We start from the raw sequence: 15,451 nt of genomic DNA on the forward strand, positions 1-15,451 counted from the left end.
GGGGGTTGGAATTGGGTTACCAACCATGATTGATGCACATTGCACGTGAAGTGCCTTCAAACCCATAACTTGGTTTTCACCGCTAACCAACTATTTGACAAAAACAAATGATTTGGTATTTGCAGTACAATGTACAAACTTTTGAGATAATCCTCGAGATTTGGAGACTGAAAGATGATACCATTACACACGGTCAGATTCTTTGCCATAAAAATCTCGAGGATACGACCTCCCCACTCTAGGTCCAATACGGGATACCCATTAAAATCAGATTAGAGTTCACAATTTACTAATGTACAACCCCATATTGAATTTGGCAAAACATTCTAATCAGTTAATGATCAATGTGGGATGAAATCATGGTGTGCACTAATGATTTTTCATAATTATTTATTAAAATTATAAAATATGAAAAAAAAATGAAAGAATTTATATACTACTACGACAGATAACGACATCAATAACAACAACAAAATTTTCCACCTCTATTACCCTCTCAGAAGATTGAAAAATCTGTAAAGATCTTAGTTGCCCCCACGTAGATAAAATCATGGCTCCGTCCCTATGCATATATGTGTCTAATACATCGGCAAAAAGGCACAATCGATCATTCCTATTCATGTGTGCACTCAAGTACACAAACATGGGGGCCTCTTAGTTAAGTCCAATTTTTTATTTTTTGTTCAAATAATAAAAGAACCAAAAGACAAAGAATTATAAAAAGAGTCATGATAATCTCACTACCTCACGTGGCATACTCAATCAACTACTTGACATGACAAGTTTGGGAATCGTAGATCTACACTCTTTAGGATACACGATTCTCTCGAGATACACTTTTTATAGGGAAGTGCAACAGTGTATCTCGAGGATCGTAGATCTACAGTTTGTGAACTTGTCACGTCAGGATAGTCAATTGAGTTTACCACGTAGGGTAGTCAGATTATCACAATACTTACAAAAAAAATTCAAAATTAAATTGAACCCTAACTCATGGGCCCATTGCACTACGTGAAAATTGAAAAATTCAACAAAAAAAATTGACGGGCCAAGGCTTACAAATTTTAGAAACTGAATTTTGATGGTCTAGGACCGTCAAAATTCTTGATGTTCCTGAATTTGACGTCTTAGAGCTGTCAAATTTCTTTCATCTTTCATTTATTTGACAGTTTCAGCCTGTCAAAAAAAAAAATTTTGACAATGAAAATTCGACCCCAATTCAAGCTCTTGGTCCGTCGAATTTTATGAAATTTGATGGCCCAAGACCGTCAAATTTGGGCTTTTTTTCACATTGTGTTGGGTTGACCCATCCATGTCCGAAAAGCCCAAACTAATTGATAGTCTGAGATTTGTGTGGTGTGAAACCTGAGGGCCCATCAGTTCTACCAAGACACAGACCACAAGTTTAGCGATGCTGTGGTAAGATGCCCTTTTAGTCTTTCTATTGGTCTCCAGAGACACTTCGGCCCCCTAGAAGGGGTGGGGGCCGAAACTGATTAAAGAGCTAAGTGGTCTCCCTCTCGCTTTAAGTGCTTACATCTTTTCTTCTATCATGGAGAGTGGACTTTGAAATATAAAAAAATGTATCTAATAATTAACGACTGTGATAAACCTATTTAAAAAGAATGATTGAAATTAATAATAAGGATTTCGATGAAATTGTGATGAAAATCGTGATTAACTCTCTTCATTGGTGTCTAAATCCAGTTCATCCTATTTATTCTTTGATGTTTAATGATGGTTGTTACATTTCCAAGAAGAAAATAAAGTTGGGATGTTTTTCAAATAAATAAAAATTATTACATAATCAACATAATCTTAGGATGATTGTCTGATGCATTGTAAATTGGACAATGCAAAGGATTATCTTTGGATTTGGAATATCAGAAGAGATCCCTAAGGTCAACCTCAAGAGAATAATAGAAGTTAGCGTATGGAGAGCCACAACGATAGTCAGGAGACAAAACAAATGCAAAACACAATGTGAAAATTAGAAAATTCGATGGGCCAAGGCCTATGAATTTTAGAAAAACAAACAAAATTCGACAGCATAGGTGTGACAGTCATAACTTCTGTCGCCTAGAGTTAGGTGTAAGCTCGCCCCGAAGCTATCCGGGAGCACCCATGTAATATCATGTAAGGTTCGTTATGAAGCCGTGTCAATCCCGTGCCAGGGCATATCTGTTAGCTTAGTGGCATTTCTGTAATAAAGGAGTATGACCGACCTCCACTTTTGATGTTTCCTTCTGGAAACCTAGGAAAGACTTAGCGTAATCTTTGTAGGAAGGGTGTCTAGTGCTTATCAATCCCTGGCTTACACCCACGTTGATTGAAGTCCTCAAGCCCAACTCCGTAAAAGTCCCGCGTGTCATAGGATCATCTATTACTTTGTAACGCACCTTAATATTTTTGTAACGCGTTACCTCGTGTAATCAATATTATATCAACAAAGTTGCCTCCGGACTTTGCCCCATTTACTTGTTTGCTAGCTACGTATTATAGTGTATGATCATTTTTACAGGCTTGCAAATGAATTTGACCCCCTTGCACTGCACGACTTTGCTTCGAAAGAACACGGCCATGACACTAAGGCAATTGTAATTTGTGATGTTCCCTATATTTGATGGCCTAAAGCTGTGAATTTCTCCCACCCTTTATTAATTTGATGGTTTCGACTTGTCAAAAGAAAAAAAAAAAAAAAAAAATCGACTATGACGTAATAGTCCGTCAAATTTTTTTGAAATTCGACAGTCAAGGGTTTCGATCATGCTTAAGCTTAATCATGATTAAATCCAATCAAGAATCAAACTAGAGAAATGTGAAGGAAAGATACCAAAAAAGAGAACCTTAAGGTATAAATAGAGGTAAACTTATTATTTTAAGATTGATTCGATACCAATTAAAAATTCCCTTTAAATTTGACTTAGCTTGAGATTGGAGTTTTTTTTTTTTTTTTTTTTTTTTTGCCAAGTACCACATTGATGCTTAGACAGATTTTTTTGCAGGTTTGGGACTGTGGCAATGTAAATCCCGAGGAAGATGTGCAGATTTTTCCAACACAATAATATACTAATTTTTTTTTTATATCAGTGACACACATTTATTTTATTTATAAATTAAAAAGTATATATTTTATTTTATTTATAATTTATAATTTTCCAGCAGTTTTTTTTTTTTTTTTTTTCTTATCGTGTGGGTATCCCCGCCCTTTGCGTGAAACTAATCACAATGTGAAAAAGGCCAATATTTGACAATCCTAGTCGAATTGGGGAATAATAAAAATTTCCACAGCCATGGGCCGTCAAAATTTGGTTAACTAAAATTTGTGGCCGTTGGCCCGTCAGAAGTTTTTGTCAAATTCTTCAATTTTCACTTAGTGAATCCCACAGTGACATACACACCCCCCGCGAAAAGTCCTACATGCAACTGGTTGAATCAACCAGACCTTAGACGGTGGCCCCAAGGAATTCATCACCTCATTGAGTTTCGAACACCCAACCTGACCTTCCTGAGGAGCTTATATTTCAAGGCTTGGCTTCAGCTCCTTGAGGTTAATTCCAAAACATATCCCAATGATAAATTAGCTACCATCCCAATATTTTCACTGGTCCCATTTATCATGCCAAATGACATGATTGATGTTTGATCTTATATGATATAAGGAAAATGATTCTAAAATAAGAAGATTCGTAATTTAAAAATTCTACTGCCCCCACCAAAAATAGTACCATGCAAATGATTTGCAAATGCAAAAGCTTTACACCGCAAATGATTTGTAACACTTTTGCAAACTATTTGCTAAAATTTGTGAAAGATTTAAAGAGGTTCATGCAAATAATTTTCAAAATGCAACCAAACATCGGTAAATTAGATTCTAACAAATCATTTAAAGTTGCCCCCACGTGGGCAAAATCCTAACTCCAAATCTGCGTGTTTTCCTTTTCTTTAAGAGTCATGATAATCTGACTCCCTCGCATGGCATACTCAAAATACTCTCCTGACGTGACGTGTGCTTGAACCATAGATCTTTTCTCCTCGAGATACACATATTTGCATATTATGTGGGGGAGCCAGAAAATCATTACTCTTTCTTTACCCCAATGTTTTCCCAGCTACATCTGGATTAGTTAATTAATGAAGTCCCCATAATTATAGACAAAAATGTGGGTAAAAACTTCTTTTTGTCAAAATTAAGTTTGATAAAAAGACATCTTAACTGGTCATGAACATACAAAAATGCTCAAATCAAATAAGAAGAAATCATGGGTGAAAAATACTTGAATCCAACGGCTAAAATACGTTAATCATTCTGATATTTTGTGTCAAGGACAACTACCTGATGGGTTGATGAAAAGTTTATTATCTTTAATCAAACTTTTGATAGAGATGTTTTTATTATAGTTTTTCCACATGCAACGTAGTACTCATAGCTTTGGTGAGGTGGAATGAGAGCTCAGTCTTACTTAACTTCTTTGTCTCCTCCCGAAGGATGTCCTTTGAACTTCATTTCCTTGATTGAAGGAGAGAGGTTACTTAAGTTGGTTAAGGCCTTGTTTGAATGCGTTAGGTATATGGATATTTTTCAACAAATATAGATTATATGGATGATATAGACTTACTGCTCCACCTTTTGGTAAATATGTATTTGAGATAATTTATGGTTTCAAACTGATAAGTCTTTTTTAATAAATTAATGGAAAATGAGTAATTTATCTGTGAAAAAATTGAAATAGCAAAAACAACACAACCGCACAAAATAAGGAATTACGTGATTCAGCAGTGTGCCTACATCCATTGAACAAAACAAGGACAATCATTATTTTCTCATAAGTTTTAGAGTCTTAGATATCTCTATTTATATAACCGAGAGTTACTAAAATATGTAAAACTCCTCAAAACATAAACCCCCAAAATTAGAAAACCTTTGCACCCCCGCAGCATCACGTAATGCAACAAATTACAAGACATTTACATAACATTGTCCTCATCTTCAACCTCAAACTAAAAACTACTAAGTTGTCTTTCAAAAATCAATCATCTTCAACCACTTGGGTAAAGGTTTTTACTCTCATTTTCAACCTTAAGGTTTTATCAACTTCAACCATAGATTTTTGAAGATGATTGATTTTGAAAATTAAGATGATAGAATTTTAACTAGAGATTGAAGATGAGGGCATTTAGATCATTTTAATTTTCTTCAATTTAGCGGAGAAGATCAAGGACTACGAAGCATGTCTTCAATTTGAAAATGTAGGAGGTATCTCAAATATTCACCAAAATATACACAGATCATTTGAAGGTAAACTTAACGCAAATTTTGCAAATTAACCAGATAGTCAAAAGTGCTATAGATGGTGCCCACCAACACAGCTTGGATCAAATAGTCATAGATCTAATCGTAGTAAATAAGTCACAAAAATTGAGGCAAGAATTATATTTATTGCACCCACCTTACCATTTACATTTATCAAACTGATGGCATACCCCACAAATTGTGGTCTTCGATGAGATACTAATAAAATTTATCAAAATACCCTCTAGAAGCCTCCACTTTATCAAAAACAGAAGTCTTATCCCAAAGATTGAAAAATATCTGATAAGATTCATGATCCAACTTTCCTTAATTTCCTTTTTATCCGGTGTGGTATGGAAGCGAAATAAGAGCACGAATTAAAATAAAAACAAACAAAGAACACAATGATTTACATGGTTTAGCAATTGTCTATGTCCACGGGGGAGAGAGAAATCAGTCCATTATCAATAATAAAGATTGATTACAAGCTCTCAAACCTCTGAACTCTCTCAGCCGCCGTAAATCTTGCGAGGCCCCTTACTTGTTTTCAAGTCCTTGAGCCTATGGAAAATGCCCCTATCTTGTTTAGTCTCTTGAAGTCCAAGTTAGGCATACTAGACATCACAAGTTCACAACATCCAGGCTTGGGATGGAGAACGTATTGAAAAGGGTGTGGACAAAGGTTAAAATTTTATTTATTTTCCTCTCGATTATTTAATGAAGAATAATATTGACACTACAAAATAAAAGGCCTTTACCGGCGGCCCAAAAATGCCACGAAAAGTAATGAAAACATCGAGAAAGGCCAAAAACAGCAGTTTACATTTCGCTAGAGATTAATAATGCGTGAAGCAAAGTCTCTTTAACTATTACTGACGATTAACCTCCGGCAATGTTTACAATAACAGCCTTTTTCAAAAATTGTTGCAAAGGTAATCTATTAGAGACGGTTAATTGATTTATCATTAATAATGTTATTAATAATATTAATATGATTTAGCGGCAGTTTATAAACGATATGAGTGAAAAGCATCTATGGTTCCGTGCACACTTCCATGTCCGGAAAGTGTGAATTGATATAAATTTTTAAGTCACTCCAACAAGACTCCTTAAATAATAGTGATAAATTTTACTGAAAAAAAAAAATACTCAAATATACTCAATTGACATGGATGCCACTTAAGTTAAGTATGTTTTTTTTAGTTAGATTATCATGACTCTTATTTAAATGACAAAATAAGATGGAAATTTGAGCAAATTATCAAATCAAGCATGAATAGTATTAAGTGGCAAATATCACCAAATCTAAGTTTGAAGATAGATTTGTGGGGAACAACAATTCAGGGATTTTTAAGAAGAGGTTGAAGATGAGGATATCTCGGTCATTTCTGTTGTTTCTCATTGAAGACTAGACTCCAGGCGTATCTCCTAAGTTTGAAAATGCAGGATTATCTCAAATATTCATATAAAACAGTAGTGGTAAGCCTAAATTATTATTAAAAAAAATGGCTTTACAGCTCGAAGAGGTCGCTTTCTTCCTTGTAAGAAGGATAAAGAAGAAACGCCCGACATTCATGGAGATCCCAAAGGCCCGAAGGCCCGAAGTCCCAAACACCGTTTACATTCCTAGACTAGAAAGTAAGCATGGTCCATTATTTGCATTTATTTATAAATAATAATAAATATAAAATGCTGTCGTTTCTTTAATATAATATATATAAACAGGTCATGTGGTTGGTGGGCCTCCAAATGCTTTCTAAGTTCTAACGGATTGCCCAATGACTTTGCTTTAAATTAATAAATTTCATTCACACCTTCCAATTTACCATAATAATTCACCATTATTGATTATCTTATTATCTCTACAAGAGAGAGAGAGAGAGAGAGAGAATCCAAATGGGTAAACCATAACTTTGTTGAAGACATATTGGTGGGATTTTGGATGGATGAAATGTGTTTGGTTAGGAGAGTTTTAGGACCCAAAAGGTGACCTTTGAGGAATGCCTTTTCTTCTCCTTGAATTAGAAGTTGGCGTGGATGGTGATATGTCGTGTTGTATGCCTTCACGCAATTCTTCTTCCTCTCTTGACACTCTTCTTGACATCCCTTCTTCTCTTTCCATTACTTCATTCTTGCTCTCTAACACAAAACTCGCATCCCCATTCTTTTTTATCCCTACAAGCTAAGTTAACCAAAAAAAAATACAATCAAGTGAAGCAACCCCATTTTAATCAACATTAACAAAATAAAACAATGTCACAACTATGATTATAATGAAAAATGGGTCAAATGGTTATGGATGATTAAGCTAAGTTGACCCATAAAAAAAGTGAAGCCACCCATTTAATCCAGCATTAATAAAAAATATATATATAATAAAAATAAAAAATAAAAACTTGCAAAAAAAAAAAAAAAAAACCCTGATGATGATGAACAATGGGTCATGATGGATGGATGATTAAGATTGGGTTATGAAGTGATGTTGAATTATTGATGATAATGGTGAAAAACAAGAAGAGAAAACTAACCTTACAACCCAATGAGCAGAATCGAAAAGGGTCTAAGAGACTTCTACCACATATTTCACATATATGAGAGACTCCTTTCCCAGTTCTAGGTTGAGGCCTCTCATTAAGGAACAAAACTCTAGCACTGTTTATCACATAGGTTTGTACCCCACTGATGTCTATCACCTTTTGAATTTCAGCCACTCTCACCACATCATGATATGAAGACCTCCTTATCTGTATAAAACCCATTTCACTTTAACATTTTTTTTTTCCCAAAATAATACGTATATATATAATCATAAAAAGAAAAAAGAAATTAAGAGAAAATTCCACTCTACCCACTTGGATTACAGTGTGATCCTTGTGTCTAGATGATATGCAATAGAAGCAAAACGCATTGGAATTACAATCCAAGCAAAACATGTTGCATTCGCTCCGCGGTGCGTCTCCATGAGTTCGACAGACCGCAAAGAAAGTCGTCGATAGCAATGGTTCAAGCCATGGGGGAACCAACATTGACCCCTGTGAAGAAACCAAGACACACAGTGAGAATTTTATGATTTTGATCTTTTTTTAAAACAAAACAATGTTACCATTATCGAGGCCGATCAAAGGGTAATGAGAGCTTGAAGGAATGCTGGTGTTATAGTGACAACCGTTGGATTTTCTTGATGGATATGCAAATTCACAGAAGAGAGAGAGAGAGAGAGAGAGATGCCTAACCCACCTGCAACTTAGAATTCAACAACAAAACAAAGCCTAGACGAAGGACAGGAATGTAAACAAATATGCTCTTCTTACGCCATCTAACGGTCCATATCAATTTTGGTTGCTTAGTGGCCTTATCTGCCGTTGAATCTTTATTAGAGAAGCTATTTTGGCGCTTACGCTGCTTCGGTTCTTCTTTGCGTCTCTTCGGAAGCTAAGGTCGGCAACAAGCCTACGTATGAGCCGAGAAGCTGATCACGAAAACGATCCTCTCAAATTGTTGCCACGTGTTTTAATCTTCCACGTGGCAAATTATAGACAGTCCATTTTTAATGGACCCCAGATTTTGTTTGTTGTAGGTATGACGTAGATACTGGGAAGTGAAAAAGATGACACGGAGGTCAAATAAGGAAAGAAAAAGGAATGATTTTACCAAAATGTCCTTAATTGCACAATGTGGTATATATGCTGACGTTTAGGTTTGGTCACGAGAAGATTTTCTCATTACTTTCAGGCAGCATATAATGTCTGGCAAAATTTAATTCTCGATTAAGCAATAATAAAGCTCATTTAGTTGTTGTATCAACTAATTAGGAATGTTATACCATGTGCCAATCATACATCCCTCGTGATTTGATTAATGTAAAATCCCAATGGAACTTGTGTGGATATATGGTTGCATATGGTACCTAACCAGGGAAAAAACTTTGAATCTCCCGCTTCAAAATTTTGGTAGAACCCTCATCTTTGGATTATACGTGGCATTTTCAAAGAAGTATTGCAAAGGAAAAAATTTTGCTTACAGAGCTCACAGAAATCTAAGATCCACCAATCACATTTACCCATGTGTATTGAATGACATTTCTAATTTACAAAATTACCCTTCCTTGTTTGATGTGGCACACATTGAAGAGTCTGTGAGCAAAAATTCACTTTATCACAAATATCAACGAAAAAATAAGGACGTAAAATAAATACAAAAAAACATTTGCTTTGTTATGAGGAGGGTTCCTGATAAATTTGGAAGCGGCATGGCCACTTCAAAGTCAAGACTCCCTACCTTACCTTTGGAGTCGAAGTTGTCATTTTACCATTCCAAAAACAAAATCCCCTTAAATGTCGAGATAAAAGTGGGGATGCTTGTACGCGCAGGCAACAACAACGTCAACTCTATGAAGGTAGAATTGAATCTTTTAGTTCATTTTCCAATTTATTTGTGAATAAGCATTCAAGGAAGTGAAGCTAGCGATTCGATTGCTACTTATTATGACGACTATGTTGATGTGATGGAAATGAATGAAAAGTAAATAAAATATCGCCTTGGCTACCTTATCTATCCATGATCAAATAATTTTTATTTTATTTTATTTTTATTTGTAAGCCTATTTTTAGTGAGATCAATAACTTGGTCATGGAGTTCCGCCTTTGATGATGGCCCAGAAACATAGGAGTCCAATGCTCTTATAATAGTTGATGCATTGGGATTTGATTTGGATTTAGAATTTTGAAAGTTATTGGCGATTTGGAGAAAGTCGTGATTTTTTGAAACCCCCTCTAACTCACGCCCCTTGAATTGGCATGGTCTAGAACCATAGATTTCCTCGAGATACATAATTGTACATCCCCATAAATATGTGCAGTTGTGTATCTCAAGGAAAAGAAACTATGGTTCTAGAACATGTCACGTTAAAGGCATGTGTTAGAGGGGGGTGTCAGAAAATCATTCTTTGTAGAAATGGGTATTATGATTGTTCAATTGGATAATTTGAAGAGAAAATTTTCAAAACATGTGCAACTTTTATTCAAAATCTTATTTTAGTAAATTGTTCATTTTAATTCTGATTGAGATCTGAAGTTTTCATTCTAATTTTAAAATGACGATCTCGCTAATAAAGTTAAAACATGAGGTTGATAAAAAATAGGAATATCTTTAATTACAATAATTACAGCAACCCTAATAAGATTTTTATAGAAACAAATCTTATCTGAAGATAAACTCTATCACTAAAAAATCTTATCCAAATCAATCTAACATTATCCCAATCTCAATAAATATGATACGGTGTATCACAGTACACTTTATTACAATGCATCATAACTAATTACTAAAATACCCTCCCTCAATCACATGTTCCTTTGAATAAAGAACGTACAACTAGGTAGTATTGATCATTGAGATCTCGTCTATTAAATGTGTGTCATTGCCAACGAGCATCCATTTTGCTTTCAATGGTCATTGATTGCCTATGAAACTATCATTGTCGTATTCCGCTCATCGTGGAGTATGTTAAAGCCGGTGGTCACTAAATAAGATCACATGATTTCTCCCAAAATTATTTGATTGGATATTGTGACTTGATCCTTATATCTCGGTGGAGATTACGAATGTATGAAATTTAAATGAAGACTATCAAGGACATGAAAATTGTAGGATAGGAGTTGGAGATTTTATTTATGGAATGAAGAAAAAAATGCATAAACAATACATGAAGATCGGATGATTGATTTCCCATATAAAAGAATGAAGATCAATTGTTTCCTTGAATACTACAATAACCTATTTAAATCATTTGATAAAATGAAAGAATAAAATAGTGTTTGTTCGTCGATGAATAACACCACCGACAGCAGAAGGTGAACTAGTTAAATCGGATCTCTCAAGAGAGACTAGGCTCTGATACCCTGATATAAAAAAAATATGATTAATTGAATCCCTTTATAATAGCTATTAGCAACCGTAATAGGGTTTTATTGAAACCAAGCTTATCTAGAGATAAACTCTATCCCTAAGAAATTTGATCACAATCACATTAACATTATCATAATCTCAATAAATATTATACGGTGTAGTGCAATACACCTTATTACAATGCATCATAATCGTGGAACTCATTTTAGTCACAGCACAAAGAAGTGAAACGTGTCCAAAAGTCTTAAGATATTATAATACCTAGCTTAAGAATCCATGGAAATATTCATCACAAGGAAGAAAAGTTAGTAACACCTGAGCTTTTTTCTCAGAACCAATATGACAAAGAATTCAAGGCGGTCTAAGTTAAAAATTATAAAGATATATTCAAAATTAATGTGATATCCACTAATAGTTATCATGACAGAGCTGACAACGACATCTTCTGACTCACCAACTTCAAAGTCATGAAATCGATTTAACTCAGCGATTAATGTGTAGGGATATTTTTAATTAAACCCGAGTGCAATCATTAATGAGACATGGGAATAGAACCCAAGAGCGCAATCAACTCACAACCCACTCAGCTTGTACACCTAGGTAAGTTATATCATGACACATGTTCAATCAATGAGTTATAAAACAACCACTCAAAGTAAGACAAAGAGTTGGAGATTTTACAAAACAAATTAAGCTTAAACAAAATCTCCCTGGAAAGTGTACTATTTATCATCCTCTCTAAGGTATCTAAATGTAGTTCTATCTCCCAATCTAACTTGACACACTGGGCCTCGTTCTTCACCATGTTCATCGCCGGGAGCTCGGATCCGAACTTGCCTCGTGAAGCAAAAGAGCAAGATTAAAGCAACATCCACTAAAGCAGTAGAGTCGACAGATCAAGATCCATCAAGCATGATCAAGGGCATTACACATCTCGAAGAGTGTGGCCTAAAAAACCTTCCACATTAACTAATTATTTCAATAAAGGTAGCGAGATCATTGGTATTTATTCTAAAAGTGATGATCTCGTTAATTTATAAAAGTAACAATCTCTCTAAAAAATAAATCAGGTTTATATTTAACAGCGAGATCACTGCTCTTTATTCTAAAAGGGACGATCTCACAAATTTTATAAAAATGATGATCTCACTAAAAAGTATGTTTTGGGAATTAAAATGAATAATGTAGTGGAATATGAATTTTCCCATATTCAGCACATGAAATGGTAATTTACCCTAATTTGAAAGAGATGGTGGGGGAGAAGGATTGTGAATTTGTAATGGGTTGTTTATCAGGGTTTTGAAGGAATTTAAGGAGAGGTATGAAAGAAAGTCCAAGGGAATTTGATGAGTCGTTTTTTGCTCACAGACCACGTCAAGCATATAAGGGTAGTTTTGTAACTAATCAGGATATTTTTATAAATTAAGAATGCCATTCAATACACATGGGTACATGTGATTGGTCGATCCCAGATTTCTATGGGCTCTATGAGCACACAAAAATTCATATTTGAGAGAAATTAGTCAAATGCGGAAAGAATAGAAGAATACATCAAAATGATAATCACATACTTGTGTCCATATGGTCCTGAGCCCTGACCCCTTTTGAAGGGGTGAGACATGTGTAACAAGTATGGTGTACATGCACATAGGACCACAAAAGAATTCTGGAGTCAAATCCACTTTCTTTGGACCAGAGGATAGCAGAGAAAGAGAAGATGGCATGCCAACATAGTTGACTCCTTTTCATTAATGATATTTAATAGAGAACTAAAGAAGTGTAGGTCAAGATGGCCAAAACAAAAATTAGCAACCTATGTAGGTGTCAAGTTTAACCCCTCCCTAGCGCTACACATCCATGAAGTCAAAAAGAGTAGACTGCCATGCAAAACACGGTGAGACGATGCAAATATCGGTTTCACATGTTAACGTCAGCAAACATTGACTCCCATCAACCTTCTCTCTTTTAGTGTGTTTTTTCTTTTTTCTAGTGTTTCTCCTGATATCCGAAGAAGTTTTTTTTAGAAATAGAGGTGTGTATTGGAATTTTATTAAGAGTTGTGATGAATGCACGCGATTTTGATACGAGACTGACATGGTAAGGGTACAGAATCATAGATCTTTTTCATCAGGATACATAGAAAAAAGTTATGTGATTATATGCCCTTCTCACATCAACCACATACCCAACCGTGTATCTAAACCACATGCAGTCATCATTATTCTTTATTAATTGTATTATATGCAAAAGTTGATGGAGGTAATAGAAGTTTTGAAGGGAAAAAAAATATTTAGAGGCCTCTTTCTCTAGAATACATTTCATGTTGTGCGAGAGTAAAAAGTCATTCATGGGTGACTTAATGCAATTGTGTATGATACTTGGATAATTACTTATCTTTGAAGAAAACTATTTGCAAAAGATGTCCGTACGAGCACACTGGGACCAACAAAGAACTAGGGACACATTTGGAAACGTTGTCCAGACAGTTGTCGTTGCTTAGCAGCAACTGTGAAGAGGTGAGGTTTAATGACCTAGTATCAGTCGATTGACCTTAATTTTCTTGAGCGTGATTGATGGCTAGTATGTTTGGCATCTCGATCAGCGAAAAATTGAATAAAACGGCAGAAGTCCTATTCATGAGCTAATAATAATAATAATAATAATAATAATAATAGTAGTGGGAGAAAGAATGAATTTTACCTAGTTCAGAACATTTGTTGATTGGCCAACTCTCCATAATAGCAAAAATTTTATCAACTTACCTTTTGAATCGATTATAAAGCCAATTACAAATTAAATTCTGAGTTTAAGCCGAGTGGGTGCATCCTCCAAAAGAACAATCACATGTGCAAAATGATTAAGGACACACCTTGAAAGGTAATACGTGTCAACATCTTCAAGAGTGATAATCAAGACATCATCTGATAAAACCAAGAATTTGAAAATCTATAAATAAATAATCAAAGAAGGCAAAAGTGGACAATCTTAATTGAAAACTCCCCTAAACTCTATTGAAATTTAGACTGACTTGCTGGTTGAAGTGTGTTTGCAAGAGCAACCACACAATCAAGGAATCTAATCAACATCAACTAGGAGGAGATCGAAAATCAAAGAACAAACAGACCAATTAATAATAATAATAATAATAGTAAGCTACTTGTGCATTTTGACTCTTGAGCCTAACTGGGGTTATATTGTTTACAGGGGAAAAGCATAGCATAGATACTGCAATCTTGATTCTTAATTGGGATAATTTGAGAATAAGTTTTAGTTCCAGAGATTCAGATCTGACACCTATAAATTTGGGTACTCTTCAATAGATTTTGTTAGAATTTATTTGTTTTAGAAAAAGTATATATAAATTACAGCTTCTCCGACTTTTCAAAACGTGTGTTTAGTTTTGATGATTTGATCAAAGTGTAAATGGGAATTGTGCTTCGAGTGAGATACACTGTTGAGCGTTGGCTACCCAAAGACCTCAAAATGTTAATTGGTGTTCAAACTAAGTATACTTTGCTTCATCTACATCTACTAAGTACTGTTTATAGATATTACTTGATACAAAGATTTATTATCGAGTATATTAGGTTGATACAAAATCTTGATGTTACCCTATCACAAAAAGCCATCTGGAATACATTTTAGACCATCAAACCCATCAAGTTTTTTACTAATTGGTGAAATCAAGTAGTTTGATTTGTTTGCCCAAAAATGATAAAATCTTTGTTAGAAATCATTTTTTTTAAAAAACTCAAATCGAATGATTAGTAATCATCAAATCCATCAAGCTGATTGAAAGGTGTTCCACGATGCATTTTGTCGTGGGGATGATGACATTACGTTTTTATCCTGTCCTGTGTTTCGTGATACACAAGGTGAAAAAAAATATATATGGTTCCGTACGCACATCCAAGTCAGTCAGTCAGTAATTTGAAATGGACTTACGCACCAGAACTCAGTCACTTGTCATTAGTTGAAGTAATTTTTTCAGCATAAGCTTTGTAGATATTTTCAATGGTTGGAAATCCTCCATCAAGCTGACTTTTTTAGTGTAATCTTTAAGAGTCACGCAAATATTCACAAGCCCTGAAACATGAAATCTGAAAAGGATGAACAGTGATAGAGCCAAGAGTTTCAAATTTTTCTTCAACCTCAATATATAAAAGCGTGAACAGTGATATAGAGTATAGCAACAAAGTTCGAAATCAATAATTATTCCGTTAATTCAGATAAATTCGAGAAAATTTCATT

The 15,451-nt window shown here is 34.7% G+C and overlaps 1 protein-coding gene across 2 annotated transcripts; it reads right to left on the minus strand.

The window, feature by feature from the left end:
• Positions 1-6,971: 6,971 nt before the first annotated feature.
• Positions 6,972-8,680, minus strand: LOC147385912 (protein RGF1 INDUCIBLE TRANSCRIPTION FACTOR 1-like). Of its 2 annotated transcripts, none has more exons than XM_086424453.1 (4): positions 8,531-8,680; positions 8,146-8,325; positions 7,822-8,037; positions 6,972-7,475 (listed from the first exon to the last, which is right to left on the minus strand). In XM_086424453.1, exons 2-4 carry the CDS (start codon positions 8,317-8,319, stop codon positions 7,266-7,268), a joined length of 600 nt encoding a protein of 199 aa, XP_086280579.1. In that variant the 5' UTR covers positions 8,320-8,325; positions 8,531-8,680; the 3' UTR covers positions 6,972-7,265. The 2 variants fall into 2 exon arrangements, with proteins under 2 accessions (XP_086280579.1, XP_086280578.1); XM_086424452.1 differs by having other exon boundaries at positions 6,973-7,475; positions 8,397-8,539.
• Between the last annotated feature and the right edge of the window lie 6,771 nt (positions 8,681-15,451).

The sequence above is a fragment of the Akebia trifoliata genome, chromosome 14, assembly GCF_017979445.1.
Source record: "Akebia trifoliata isolate Shusen 1 chromosome 14, ASM1797944v1, whole genome shotgun sequence".
NCBI lineage: Eukaryota > Viridiplantae > Streptophyta > Magnoliopsida > Ranunculales > Lardizabalaceae > Akebia > Akebia trifoliata.